The 15,009-nt window shown below is 45.2% G+C and overlaps 1 protein-coding gene across 2 annotated transcripts in view; it reads left to right on the forward strand.

Moving 5' to 3' along the window:
• PDCD6IP (programmed cell death 6 interacting protein) overlaps positions 1-15,009 on the forward strand; it is a 500,749-nt gene that overhangs the window by 320,741 nt on the left and 164,999 nt on the right. For both annotated transcript variants that reach the window (XM_086964745.1, XM_086964744.1), the window contains exon 14: positions 10,492-10,626. In XM_086964745.1, coding sequence (XP_086820871.1) covers positions 10,492-10,626 — 135 coding nt within the window. The remainder of the gene's footprint in view (positions 1-10,491; positions 10,627-15,009) is intronic.

Consider the following 15,009-nt stretch of genomic DNA (forward strand, 5'->3'; position numbering starts at 1 on the left):
CTGTGCTGCCTTGCCTTAATTTTTTGTCTTGTGCCTGCGCGTTTTCAGTGCTTGTGCCCCATTCCTCTTTCGTTTTTGGCTCGCAGCCATCCATTTTGTTGTTTATTATTGTGCCTTCCTGCCCGGCTCCCCACCCTGCCCCCGCCTCCCAGCTGCTCCGCCCTCGCCCCTCCCCTCCCACTATCCGCATATGTCAGATACTTTTGCGTGCAGCGTTCACGCGCAGCGGTCGCGCCCCATGCGCGCCGAAGGTGCGCCAAAGGTAAGCCCGCCTACGCCCGTCCGTGCTTTGACCGCGCCCAGTGCCAGATCCCCTGGTCCTCGCAAAATCCACTCCACCCGCATAACATTCGACGCCGCAACCCTCTCAGCTCTTAACCCCGGCCGCACACCACAATGCTACCAAGCTGCCCCAGGACACACCCATGGACCCTTCACCTGCCACTCTTGCAAATTCGACTGCACCAGGACCCACACCAAATCCACAAACTCCAAACAGAGCTCCGACACCAACCTTCTAAAGTGCATCCTACTCAACACCCGCTTGGTCCACAGACACTCCATTGAACTCTGGAACCTACACGACACTACTTTACCGGACGTCGCCTTCCTTACAGAAACATGGATGAACGCCTCTTCAGCACCCGACATCGCCATAGCCATCCCGGACGGCTACAAGATCATCCGAAAGGACCGCATCAACCAAACAGGAGGAGGCATCGCCATCGTCCATAAGAACACCATCCGCATCACAACCAGCTCTGATGATAACCTTGCGAACGCCTAACACCTCCACTTTCAGATCCACACCAACCCCAAGACTACACTCAGAGGCACCCTCATCTACAGACCACTAGGACCCCGCACACAATTCAGTGAAGACATCACTGACTTCATCAGCCCACATGCCCTCACCTCCGAGAACTACATTCTATTAGGAGACCTCAACTTTCATTTGGAAAAGAAAAACGACAGCAACACCACCTCCCTTGTGGACAACCTGAACAATCTCGGACTCGAACAACTTGTCGACACCCCCACCCACCTTGCCGGACACACGCTCGACCCTATCTTCACCTCCAGCAAGCACATCTCCTTCGATCACACCACAGCCCTCCACTGGACAGACCACAACACCCCACTGGACAGACCACAACACCCCTACATCCTATTCTTTGAAGAAACTAGAACAAAATCACCACCGACCAGCTCTTCACTTCGCTCCACCAAAACCCCCCTGCCATATCATCGAACCCAAACCAAGCAGCCACCAACCTCACACAATGGATCCCCCACAGCACCGACGTACTAGCACCCCTGAAGAACCATCCTTTCAAACAAAGTAGCAAAAATGCCCCCTGGTTCAACGATGAACTCAAGAAATCCAAGAAGATCTGTCGAACTCACAAGAAAGCCTGGAGCTAAACCCAACCTCTGACGACCTGGCCACCCTCAAGAACGCCACCCGCAAACACCACCAACTGATCCGATCCACCAAGAAATCAGCATTCAAGGACCGACTTGACAACAATGCCCATAACAGCAAGGAACTATTCAACATCGTCAAAGAATTTACTGACCCCACCGCCAGCACCAACGACATCACTCCCTCACAAGAACTCTGCGACTCTCTATCCTCATTCTTCTACAACAAAATCGCCGATATACACAACAGCTTTGAAAACCAGTCCGATGACCAGTCCCCCCCACCCACCTCCGAACCAAAACCGCACTCTAACAACCTGTGCGCCTGGAACCCAATCTCCACCGAAGGCACCATCCGCCTCATGAGCTCCATCCACTCAGGATCACCAACCGAACCATGCCCCCACCACATTTTCAACAAAGCAGACTCCATCATCGCACCCCATCTCCGCAATGTCATCAACTGTTCCTTCAACTCCGCTACCTTCCCGGAAAGCTGGAAACATGCCAAACTCGGCGCCCTTCTGAAGAAACCCACAGCAGACCCCACTGAACTTAAGAACTACCTAACTATCATCACTCAGTCCCACCCTCTTCAACGTATACATGAGCCCCCTCGCATCTATAGCACGCCAACACAACCTCAACCTCATCTCCTATGCAGACGACTCTCAGCTGATCCTATCCCTCACCAAAGACCCATACACCGCCAAAACCAACCTACACGAAGGGATGAAAGACGTAGCCGAATGGATGAAGAACAGCCGCCTAAAACTGAACTCGGACAAAACGGAAGTCCTCATCTTAGGATCATCCCCCTCTGCCTGGGACGACTCTTGGTGGCCACCAGCCCTGGGAACCGCACCCAGACCTACGGACCACACATGTAACCTTGGCTTCATCCTGGACTCCTCCCTCTCGATGACCAGACAAGCCAACGCAGTCTCATCATCTTGCTTCAACATCCTCCGCATGCTCAAAAAAATCTTCCGTTGGATCCCCACCGAAACAAGAAAGACAGTCACCCACGCACTGGTCACCAGCCGACTGGATTACAGAAACACCCTTTACGCCGGAACCACAGCCAAACTATGGAAAAAACTCAAACGAATCCAAAACGCCTCAGCCAGACTCATATTGGACATTCCTCGTCAAGCTCACATTTCTGACCACCTCAAAGACCTCCATTGGCTCCCCGTCAACAAGAGAATAACGTTCCGCCTCCTCACCCACGCACACAAAGCCCTCTACGACCAAGGACCCGATTGCCTCAATACGCGACTGTCCTTCTACTCCCCCTCCCGCCAACTACGATCGTCCAATCAAGCCCTCGCCGCTATTCCGTGCATCAATAAATCCACCATGGGGGGAAGATCCTTCTCCTACCTAGCTGCCAAAACCTGGAATTCTCTCCCCACCCACCTCCCCCTTACACAGAACCACCTCGCCTTCAGAAAGCAACTAAAAACTTGGATATTCGACAAAGCACCCCCCTCCCTCAAGCGCCTTGAGACCCTATGGGTGAGTAGTGCGCTATACAAATTTCCGAACTTGAACTGCGCTTTCTGCTTTTATTACTAGAATGCCATATATTTCATTGTATGCCAGCACAACCGCTTTTGATTCCTGGCATGTTAGAGACTGATAAGATCTGTTTGCTTAAAGAAAAACCTAGAATTCCCACCTCAGCCACTTAGCGTTGTAAGTACTTCTCCTGCGCTTGTAGGTGCATCTGTAAAGACCCCCATAATAAGGCAGAATCCGCAATAAATTAATGTAAAACTCATGCCCTGTTTCTCTCTTGCTTCTTCCCTGATCACGTCTGAGCATAGCGACCTTAAAGATAAAAGCACCATGTAGTCGATAGAGCCTTATTTAGAGCAAAACATTTCCCACATAGACCTCCAGCGCTGTTAACAATCTTACAAACCCTCCTCCATGATGTAGTCTACTTGTCTTCTAATGCTCTTTGCTGCTTCGTCAGGAATATAAATGAAACTATGATACAGTAAATGTACAACAAATATTTTACCCTATATTTGTAAATAGTGTGCCACCTTTGCTGTGTCAGTTTGTTACCCGGAGTTGTTCTAAAGACTTGTCATTTGCTTTGTCATTGTGTAACACTTCACAAAGATTTATAGACCAACAGGAGAACAGTTGACTGTACGTGCAGCATGAATATTCTAAATAAGGCACAAATAATAAGAATATGAAATGTGCCCTTACTGAAAGACATAAATATGTGGTTTTTCGCGAACAGTTAGTTTGAGTTTGGGCCACCAATCAAAGCATTTGTTTATTGTGCTTTGGACAGCATGTGTGGAGATCTTTAAAGGGGCAGATCCTAGCTGATTTGTGTGCAGGTTCACCGCATTATTTATTTCGGGCTCCATTGATTTGAACCTTACAAATGGGTTTGCATTAAGGCAAGCAAAGCAAGGGGCATGATGGAGACATGCCATTTCCAAGAGGAATAGGTGCACTTTACGAGTCCAACACTTTGTAGTTGATATTTTTTTGAGGCAGACATCTTGATTTGAAAACACTTTGCTATGGCATATGTTCTTTTTTTATGACGTGCAATATCAGTCTAACTAGATTGGGCTTTTTTCTACATGTTTAGATGCTTATTCTTGGATTGTCATGTGCTTGATGATGGTTAAGTGGACAGATGTGGTAATCCGTGGTTAGAATGGATAAATGCATGCAATGGAGTCAGTTATTTGCCCATGTGCATCCTCATCCATCTATTAAATATCTTCTATATTAATCCATTGATCCATCAATAGAAACTCTCAAATCAATAAAAATTCCATTTATTAAAAAAAAAAACTGATGTCTTTTCAAATGCTTATTTCTTAGATATATTTTTCGTGTTTGAGAACTTTATGGGGAGTTCATCATTGAAAGCAATATTATACCATATTGCATGGTTACTGTGTGGATATGTGCGTTACATCGTAGCGATTGCCACTGTGTAGTTATAGTTAAGTAAGAGTTTCTATAGGAAAGGCTTTTTAGTTTCCTTAATAACTTTGGCACTATTCAAGGAATCTGCACAAAACTTTCCAAACCAATGTTCATACTCTTTGCCCCCTTCATGGAAAGTTTGCTGATCTGTCTAGTGCAGTGTTGGGAAATTTGACAAAAAGCTAGAACTTTACTCCGAAATCTTGTTTTTTATTATTTGGTGTAAATTCATTCTGCTGTTTAAAAGAAATTATCATTCGAAGAGGCGCTTGGGGAGGGGAGGAAAAGGAAAAGGTCACAGCTGGTAAAAAGTTCGAGATATTTGGACTCTTGGTGTGTCCATATACTCTGATTGGCCCATTGGATGGGCAGATTCTACCTGGCTGGCCCCAACATTGAGAATATGTTCTGGTAGCCATTATAGGACCCAAGAAATGCAAGCCTAGTCAAGGTCTATTTGAGGGCTATTGGCTTTGCCAATGTCTTATCGCCATGTTGTAGAGCAGCAGGGCTGCTGTGCAGCATTGCTAAAGGTCACATAAAAAGTGCTATTAAAGTCCTAAAAAAAGAGCTCTTTGTCGAGGGAACCTTTAAAAAAAATTGCTTTGATGCAGCCAACCCAGGCTTCATCATAGCACATTTGTTTCTTATGACAGGTGGGGAGACAGACAACAGAAGGGGTGGAGGTGGGAGGAAAAAGCCAACATGGACAACAAGAAGGTGGTGAGTGGGAGGGAAGATGGAAATCTGACAATGAGGTGGATTGGGGGAAAGAAGCAAACATGGACAGGTGGAGCCAGATGAAAGAAGCCACACAACAAAAAAGCACTATAAAAGTTGGAGGGTTAGGGGTGCTAGGGAAGAGGCAACATAGACAACGGGAGAGTGAGGGTGGCAGGGAAATGGCAATAGGGATGTTAGAGGAGAGACAACAAGGACAATAGGAGAGTGAACAGGTAGAGGCAACACGGACAACGTCTGTGGGATGGAAAAGCAATGCGGATAACCGGAGGGTGGGGAGTGGGAGGGATGAAGTAACACTGACATGGGGATGGGAATGAAGATGCGACGCGACTAAAGAAGATAAAAAGAATAGTACCGTAATTACAGCATGAGCAGCAGAAGGACAAGATGAAGCAATCAGTACTTGGTCCATGCGCCACACGAAAGAAGAGGAAGTGTAGCAGGCACACACTGACGAATTACAAGGCAGGAAGCAAGAGTGTCAATGAAACCAGCGAATCGTAAGCAGTGGATGGGCTATAAACCCCTTGTAGGGAACAATATTTCTTGCAAGCGAGAGCACATGTGCTGTCGCAGCCATGACCTAAAAATGAAAGGCCACATAAGTGGGCAGGTTGGACAACCCCTGATTCACAGGGTCATGGCTGTGAGAAGCAGAATGCCTGAACTTCTCCTGTTGGCTATAGCAACCCATAAGGAACAAAAGGACACCAAGGTGTCCAAAGTGGTGGACCAGTCACTGAGAAAATGCAGAAAGAAGCTAATACTAGGACTGTGCATGCACATTGCTTCACTCATAAAGTGTCCTGAACACATGGGGTGGACCAAGACCCTCGGGGTTGGCACAGGATTTATATAAAAGAGGAAAGCATTTGTGATTCCCCTCTACAGCGTTGTCTTTGTTACTGGGGGCCCCCAGTTCCCCGGCACCGGTGCAGAAAGGAAAACTAATGACTAGTATTGCTGTGCTTTTGTAATAGCCTGTCTGCTGGGCTCTCAGTGCCTGGGGGCAGAAGGTTAATGGGCACTGCGACACTCCGTGAGTACCACTGTGTGCTACATCTGCTACTTCGGTTTGTGAGGAGTGGGGAGGACACTGTCATAGTGGCAATCCTGTATGAACATGAGTGGGAACCAAAAAAGCTGCCGGCTCCTACGCCAGCAGAAGGTGAGGCTGAAGGAGCACTCCAGAATCCTCTGGAGTCCTTCCAAATTTGCATATGGGTTTCTTGTGGTTCCCCATGAAGGGCAGTGGCGCTGTCAAATATAAAGAAGATTTTGATGGGGCTGCCAGCAGTCCCAACAGAAGCACTTAAATATTTTTTTTTTTAAGTTGCCCTAAATCTGCTAGTGAATTGGTGACCCCAGGAGAGGTTTTATACAGTTTCAAATAATCCAAATGCTTGGGCTTTAGCTTTAAGTCTCTGGAGCCCGCTTTGTGGGTCGTAAGGCTGCACCTGCTGCATGTTGGTAGTAGCAGAAACACTCCTGCTTGTTTTTGTTGAAATTGTAATGCTTCATTGACAATGATCACATTGATCTTACTTAATGACTCTTAACCCCTTCCATGCTGATGACGAACCCCAGCCGTCATGCACTACGGTGCTCGTGTGCTGATGACGGCTGGGGTTCGTCACGGCCCGCCCCTGTTCGTGCTGTTTACAGCACACCAGGGGAATCGCGGCCGCATGGAAAGGGTTAATGAAAGTCTTAGAGAAGGCTCTGCACACCAGGGGTGGGCGCCCGTCGGGCGGATGGGATGGATTGTCATCCAATCAAATACTGTTTCATCTCTTCAAAAATTATTCACAGATTTTCTACAGTTTTCTCAAAGTATTCCAGATTTGTGTGCAGCCCATTTATGTTATGTTATGTTAAGTTGTTTTATATAGCGCATGGCTACCCCAGCAACGGGGCGTCCCAGCGCTTACAGACATGCGTGACAGAGTGGCTGCGAGTGGAGAGGGGGTGTAATGCTGGCCTCCACAGCACTGCAGGTTAGATTGACGAGAATAGCCAAGTTTTAATTAACTTGCGGAAACACTGATGATGCATAGTGGATCGTGCTTGTAGAGGGATAGAGTTGCAAAGTAGTGGAGCCTTGTGCTTAAATGCGCATTCTCCTGCTCTGCTTCTTCGTACCCTCGTAGTACAGGCCAGATGGAGATCTGCAGAGCGAAGATCGCGCGTCGGGGTATAGAAGGTGCAAAGTCCCTTCAGGATATGAGGACCCTGTCCGTGTAAAATTTTGTGAGCTACACATAGGGTTTTAAATAGGATTCTCTGTTTTACAGGGAGCCAGTGCAACCGAACGAGAGCCTGTGATGCGGAGCAGTGTTTTGGCAGGGTAAGCAGAGTGCGAGCTGCAGCATTCTGAGCCCTCTGAAGTCTTTTAATGACAGTCAGATTGGAGCCCAGAAAGAGAACGTTACAATAGTCCAGATGTGAGAGGACCATGGACTGGACTATTATCTGCCGGGTTGAAGGTTCAAAAAATCCCAGGATGGGTCTGAGGGCGCGAAGGCGCCCATAGCAAGTACCTGCCACTTTTTTTGCGTGGGAGTCCAAAGCCAGGTCATTGTCCAGTAAGACTCCTAGATATTTTACTTCCTGCTTCGGAGTCGGAGACTGGCCCAGTGTGGAGGGCCACCAGTGCTCGGCCCACTTCTGTGGGTTCCGACTGACTATGAGCACCTCTGATTTGGAAGCATAAAGTTGTAGGCAATTATCAGATAGCCAGTTGGCGATGGCCAGAAGATCTTCACCAAATTTAGCTTGGTCAGACTCAGCGTTGTTGGAGAAAGTAAAAATAAGCTGAGTGTCGTCAGCATAGGAAGTTAATTTGATATCCTGTTCTCTTGCTAGTATGGCCCGAGGTCTGACGTACACATTGAATAACGTGGGGCTTAAAGCTGAGCCCTGGGGGACCCCGCAGCTGAGAGGGTGTCTCCTGGACGAGTACAGAGCGGCATGCACCTGGAAGGATCGGTCAGATAGAAATGACACAAACCGATCCAGGGCGCCGCCCCCGACTCCGATCTCCCCAAGACGTTTAAGCAGGATCCTGTGTGAGACCGTGTCGAAGGCCGCACTCAAATCCAGCAGACTAAGGGCAGTAGTATTGCCCAGATCTTGTGCAACCCTCAGCTGTTCGGTAACTGCCAGGAGGACCGACTTTTCTGCAACAGCAGCATTATTAATACGTGAAGCAAATATGATGTAAATTGGTTCATTTTATTCCTAAGCATAACATTCACAGATAATTCAGTTTGGAGGTAGTAAGAGGCAGATTAGGATGTTGGTCAGAGTTTCCTCCGACCGACATCTCGGCCGTTTCGAGACTGACCGACCTCGGGTCAGCGGTCCGAAACAGCAATTACGATGCGACCGCACATGGTGCGATCGCAGACTCCCATTTCCCTATGCAAGCTTGTGCGGCGGTCGGAAACCAGCCGCAGCACAAGCCCCCATAGCGAAATGGGAGTCACTGTATATCCCTGCATCATGTGGCAGGCACCTCATGGTGCCTGCCACACAATGCAGGGATTAACTGGGGGGCACTATAGTTGCCCCCTCAAACCCTAATTCCATTTTGTCCTATTGAGTGCAATGTGTTTTGGCTTGTTAAACAGTCTGCATTCTTGAGTTTTATGTCTGCAATGAGGACTGTACTTTTCAGGTACTAGTTGTACGTCTTTTGGGAGGTTACAATGCTCATAAACACTGAATTCCTGAGCGTTCTATATCTGTACTCTATGCACGTCATCTGCTAACCATATGTCACATATAATGATGTTGGTAGTGTGATGCGTAAAGGATGTATGGAGTATCTATTGAGGCAACAATGCTGTGTAACACTCCATTTATCGAAAAAGGCACTACTTATAAAATGTTGTGAAAATCCTTCTCTTCCCTGATCACACTGATACACAGTTTCACCAGGAAAGGAATTTGAAGTTCTTGTCGTCAGTTGGGAGCTGGTCCCACAAAAGTGAGTGTCTGATTTTCACATTGTGATAGTGTATAGTACTTAGTGTAGTCTTATTTTTGAGGATACTAACATCTAGTGAGCCCCGATGACGTTGAATTGTTTCTTTTGGGAGATCAGGGACTGTTTGCAGGAGTTAGTCAACAGACCTCACCAATGTTTGACTTCTCTTTTTTCTGAAATACAGCAGATGCAAATGGAGTCTCTTACATCAAAGTATCAGCATCTTCCTGCCGTCCATAAGCTTCTTATATAGATGTAGCAGCTAGAGAAGTGCTTTGGTGCACAGATTATCTTGAATTTGCGTGTTGCTCACCTTTTCCTCAAAGTCATTAAACTGCATTTCTACATCTTTTATCATTTTTAGTTTCAGATATTTGACGCCTTTGACTTAATCTATTCACTCCTTTCTTTCCAAACCATTACAACTACCTGTTTCACGATCCTGATTACTTGCGGAATTCCCACCAGCAATTTATCAACTGCATACACATTGTAGGGTTGAGATATAGCAATTGCTTCTTTTGAGAAGGGGACGTTTTTTTTTTTAGTTTAATTTCGAGTCAGTTTTGGACTTTTGCTAATTTGTCTTTAACCTTACAATGTCCCGCCATCATGCATATGGTAGGGATAGTCAAGGTGTCATCGAAGGTGAAAGTTTGCATCTAAATAAGACTGCCATCAGGAGTCCTTCCACAGGAAATGAAGATTCCCAAAAGTAATGAGTTCAGTTTTGACCAAGTTAAAGCATAAAGAGGAAGAGTCTGTCCAGGAAACAATGACTTTCATTCATTCCTTAAATTGGTTATGAATGGCTGTGCAGTTTCTCTTAAGCAGAGTAATCAGCTGGGTGTTGGCAACTTAAGTATCAATACTGATGCCAAGATGTAGAATCAAAGTAGCCAAGGGGACTACATGGATGTAAGAAAAATGAGGACTGAAGTCCGACTCCTGAGGAACACCACAAGCAAGATCTTTAAAATCCGATTTAAAAGTTGGCATGGAAACAACTTGCAAACAGAATGGAGGTCCTGATGATATCAAGTGTAAAAACTTTTGCTTCTGGTAGAGAAATATTGGAAAATATTTCTCAAAAATAAATGTAAAACATTGTTGTTAATAAATATTTATACAGATATTATTTTGCACCTAATAATTGCCTAGAACAAGTATGATACATGCAATTCTGTGCCCCATTAGAATTTGTATAATGTAGCATGCTACAAACCCCTGACCTCTGAATGGCTGAATTCAGAAAGTTTGCTGAAATGTAACTATTTGCTATTTTCTATCTTGCACAAGATCTGGTCAGACAACCTAAGTGTTGTACAGCAGTACTAATAACTTCCTTTTCTGTTCAGGTATCGCATCAAGAATTCTCAAAGATGAAGCAGTCAAACAGTGAAGCAAATTCAAGAGAGGAAATGTTGAAAAACTTGGCTTCAGCATATGACAACTTTGTGGAGCTGGTTGCAAATTTGAGAGAAGGCACAAAGGTATGTTTTTTTGTAAGGTTTATAAAAGTCTGTACTCATTGAGACGGGTTTACCTCTAACATATAGTGAAATATGGGAAGGATCTAAACCGTGTAATATGTGACTTATCCATGTAAAGATGAATAGAGAGAGTGAGATGCATGGATATTTTTATGACAGTCTATTGGTCTTTCTAAAGCATGCTTCTAGATGTTTGTGCTTCCATATACAATATTAATTCAATTTTTACTCATGACTGTCCCTCGAGCATTAATAATATATTTATGAAGATCCACAAATACTCTAAAAATCAGCTAATACTCCTTTCTGAGACCTCTTGTCAATAAAACCTGGAGTAGAGGTTTTGATAAGAGACCAAGTAAATAAAGTTAAGTGTGGATTCTGATTTGATACATAAGTTTACTACTGTGTGATATAGCTCAGGATATACTATAGAGTTTTTGTATATAGCGGTGAATGTTCTTTCACACTATTTTGTGAATGGTGGATGGCCATTTTCTTATCCTTTGAGCTTGAAGATTATTATCAATTACTACATATTGTCACTCTGCGCACATTTCACCCAGCCATCTGTTCGAAAGTGTCTAAGTGTTTTTACTGTTTACAGATCGTTGATCATTCCCCTGTTTAAGTGCCAATATAGATGTGTTCCCAATCGTTTTAAACTATTTTGCATGAAGCTACAGCCCATTTCAAAAACACATTGTTAAAGATCCATAGAATGATATAGCATATTCTGGACTTTAGAAGAGAAATAGACTTCATATAGCAAGTTAATTAGGACATTTTGTTCATATTATCCCGCATCCTCTCCTAGGAGTCTACCGGGGCCTTGTAAACTGCAATTAGATGTCAGTTTGAAAATAGTCCTTCACTCTTTTGTCCCCTTGCCCCCTTCCTCGTTTTCATTAGTTTTCATTAGTTCTTGTAGATTATAAGGTGGTTTCAGATTATATTGAAGGTGGAAAATCTTAAATTAATAAACTCTTAGCAGTAGGAATAAATTCTCTGAATTGTTGTAACCCTACAGCAGCGACGTCTGTTAAATGATACCTTTCTTGCCTCTACATTCTGGAAATGATCGAGACACCTTTTTCAATCCCTTCCTCCTCAAGGAGGCATGCTCATTAAATGTGAGGTTTGGTAACATTCACTAAACAAGCATTGGCACAGCCACGCATTTTAAGTGTACAATAGATTGTTTGCAAATATACACAAAGTGAAAAAGAAATAGCAAAAATATTAACTGAAAGGAGTGGCTTAGCAGCTCGGGCACATCAGTCCCGGCAGTTAAGTGCCCTTCCTTTCAGGGAGCTGAGCACCGGTGATGCGGCAAAACATTACTCTCAGTGAAATGCAGCAGGTGTATGAATTTCAGTGCTTAATTTAAGCCTGTTGTTTCCGGTGCTCGACGCCGGCAATTCATTTTCAACACCGACAATTATGACATTCTGCCATATGGTGGCTCTGTTTGTCTAATTTACAGATCAGTACAATAACAGTTTATCAATATAATATTCGTTTAAAATGACTAATACCTACATCCTAGGCTATTACTATAGCTATTGGGGCATGGAATTTATTTATTTATTTATTTATTGGTTTGTATAGCGCTGGAATCAACTCTCAGTGGAGTATCTCTGCGCTTTGACACCTGTAGAACACCAAGAAATAAATGTGGGTGGAAGCTAAATTTCATTTTTAAACAGTATTGTTTTCAATTGTTTCCGAAATTTTAGATGGTCTGTGCATTGTTTGAGTGACAGAGGGAGTTTATTCCAGAGAGTAGGTCCTGCTATGGAAAGTGCCTTGCTTCCGTGTCTGGCTTTCTTAGCCCGTGGTACCTGCAAAAGAAGATCATTACTGGACCTAAGAGATCGAGTGGGGGTGTAAAGGACACATTTCTTTTTCAAATAAGCAGGTCCTTGGGCATTTAGGCGCTTGTGAATCAGGCAACATGTTTTAAATTTTGTTCTCTGCCGGACAGAAAGCCAGTGTAATTGGTCAAGAAGGGGTTTGGAGGCAGTTCTAGGAGGGGCATTAAGAACCAAGCGGGCCGCAGTATTCTGGATGACTTGTAGTCTATCCAATACCCCTTCATTGGCAGCAAGCAGTAGACCATTACAGTAATCGATCCTGCTTAGAACAAGTGCCTGGACTAGAGTTCTCCTCACCTGTTTCAGGCAGAAGAGGAAAAACCTTGCGCAGTAGGCTGATGGTGTGAAAGCATATACCTGAGATATAATTAACATGCTGCTTGAGTGTCAGATCTTGATCCAGACGGACCCCTAAGTTCTTTACAATCGACTTGGGTTCGGGAACAACACCCAAGTCGCTGGGCCACCAGTCCTGGGACCAAAGCAATTTAGCTTCCCCAAACAACATAACCTCAGTTTTACTGACATTGCATTGAAGGCAGTTGGCCGACATCCATTGTGCCACTGCCTTAATACCAGCTGAGAAAGAGCTCTTCACTTCAGCGGAGATAGTTTTGAACGGGAAGAGGAGCTGCGTGTCATCAGCATATGACACGGGGATGAAACCGTTCTTACGCATCACTCTTGCCAGGGGTGCCACATAGATGTTGAAAAGAGTAGGGCTCAAACAAGAGTCTGACAAAGAATAGTCTGACTGAGGTGTCACTTTTGTAGGAGTTTGACGGTAAGTAGTTGTGTTGGCACTGTCATTGGCAGCGTTGTCAGGACAAATGGGTGGTGCAAGCTGTGGTGGCCTCATGATGTGGGCCCTGCCACTTATTTATTTTTTACAAATTAAGCACTGAGTGGGTTGACTAATCGTCTAATGATGTATACTGTGGTGGGTGGAAAAAATGTGAATGAGCAAATCATTAAGTAAAGACAGGGGACCGAAAGAAGCCTCTGTATGTATGTACTAATGTGTATATATTATGATGATGTTTTAGGGAAAGACTAGGCTGATGGAGATCGCTAAGGTTGTTTCTAAGGCAGGCCTAAAAGAAATCTTGACAAAGCCCACAGTTCTGTCTTAAATGGTCTTCAACGTTTTGTTCAACTGCAGTTTCGGATCAATAGTAGGACCTAAGAGCAGTATCAACTTAAAACATGTTTTTACTGAGGAAGCAATGCATACCTTTTTCTTGAATGCAGTTGATGAATCAGACTTGGGGTCTGGTTTATTTTTTGGCAGACAGGCTGCTTTGTAATATCTGTACTTCTGAGCAAGATTTGTATTTGTGTCCTTTTTGATTAAAATATTAGGGTGCATATATCTACTTTCACAAATTTCCAATCCTCCTTGGCCGACTCTCCACATAAGTTTTTTTGATAAACACATTTTTATTGGTTTACAAAAGTAATACACTAGCCATTCAGCACCATATCTTAATAGCCTAGGATTACATGCACAAGTTCTCGTTACCCAATGTACAGACGGGAATAAAAACAAAATGGGATGGAATCGGCCAATCCCCTTATGACAAGACCCCCCCCCCCCCCCCTCCCCCCCCCCCCCGACTGTACGATATTTCTTGGGGCACCCACGTTCCCCATACATGACTTTCTCCTGTGTGGCGCACCAATCCACCCCAGTCTGCCATCGCCCCACACTTGGGGGTTCAGGGCATCTCCAGGAGGCCGCAATGTCTCTTTTAGCTACCACCATAGCTGTAGAGAAAAGCAATTTCTCGTTACGAGACTTGTCCAACCCATCAATGATGCCCAGGATCATGTGCTTAGGGTCATGGGGAACCCCCACCTTAGGACCTTGGTTAGTTCTTCCTCAACGTTCCTCCAGGCCCAAACCATGTGAAGGAAGTCTGCGGGGTCATGGCCACACCTAGTACAGACTGAAGACGGACTAAGCCCTGCCCGATGAAGGCGTACCTGGGTGAGGTATGCAGCATGTTAATAATAGAGCTGCACCAAGCGCTGTCTGGCGGATGCGGTGACTATTCTGGGGGTCATAAGAGTGTCACACCAGTCCTCCTGTTCCAAGGGGCTTACCCATTCCTCCCATTGTGCCCGCAGTCGGTCCAGGGAAGTCGGTGTGTATTTGATCAGTGCACAGTAAATGCGGGAAATGTCACCTTTTCCCAGGTCCCCAAACATAATCTGGGCGTCAGGCGGACTGTGATCCTGTAGCCGTGTACCTGTTGTGAGGTTTGAGCGTAGGGCATGTCGTAGTTATAGGTATCTAAAGAATTGCGAGTGGTGCAGCGAGTATCTGGTTAGCAGATCCTCGAAGGAGCGCATGTGATCCCCCACTCATATGTCACCCAATTGTGTAATACCTATGAGGTCCCCAGCCCCAAAGCCCAGAAGCTTGTTCACTTCTTTGAGCCAGGTCCCGTGCCACAGGGGTTTACAATGGGTCAGTGTGTGTGTGTGTGTCTATTTGGTATGC

Source organism: Lissotriton vulgaris, chromosome 4_1 (genome assembly GCF_964263255.1).
Source record: "Lissotriton vulgaris chromosome 4_1, aLisVul1.2, whole genome shotgun sequence".
Lineage (NCBI taxonomy): Eukaryota > Metazoa > Chordata > Amphibia > Caudata > Salamandridae > Lissotriton > Lissotriton vulgaris.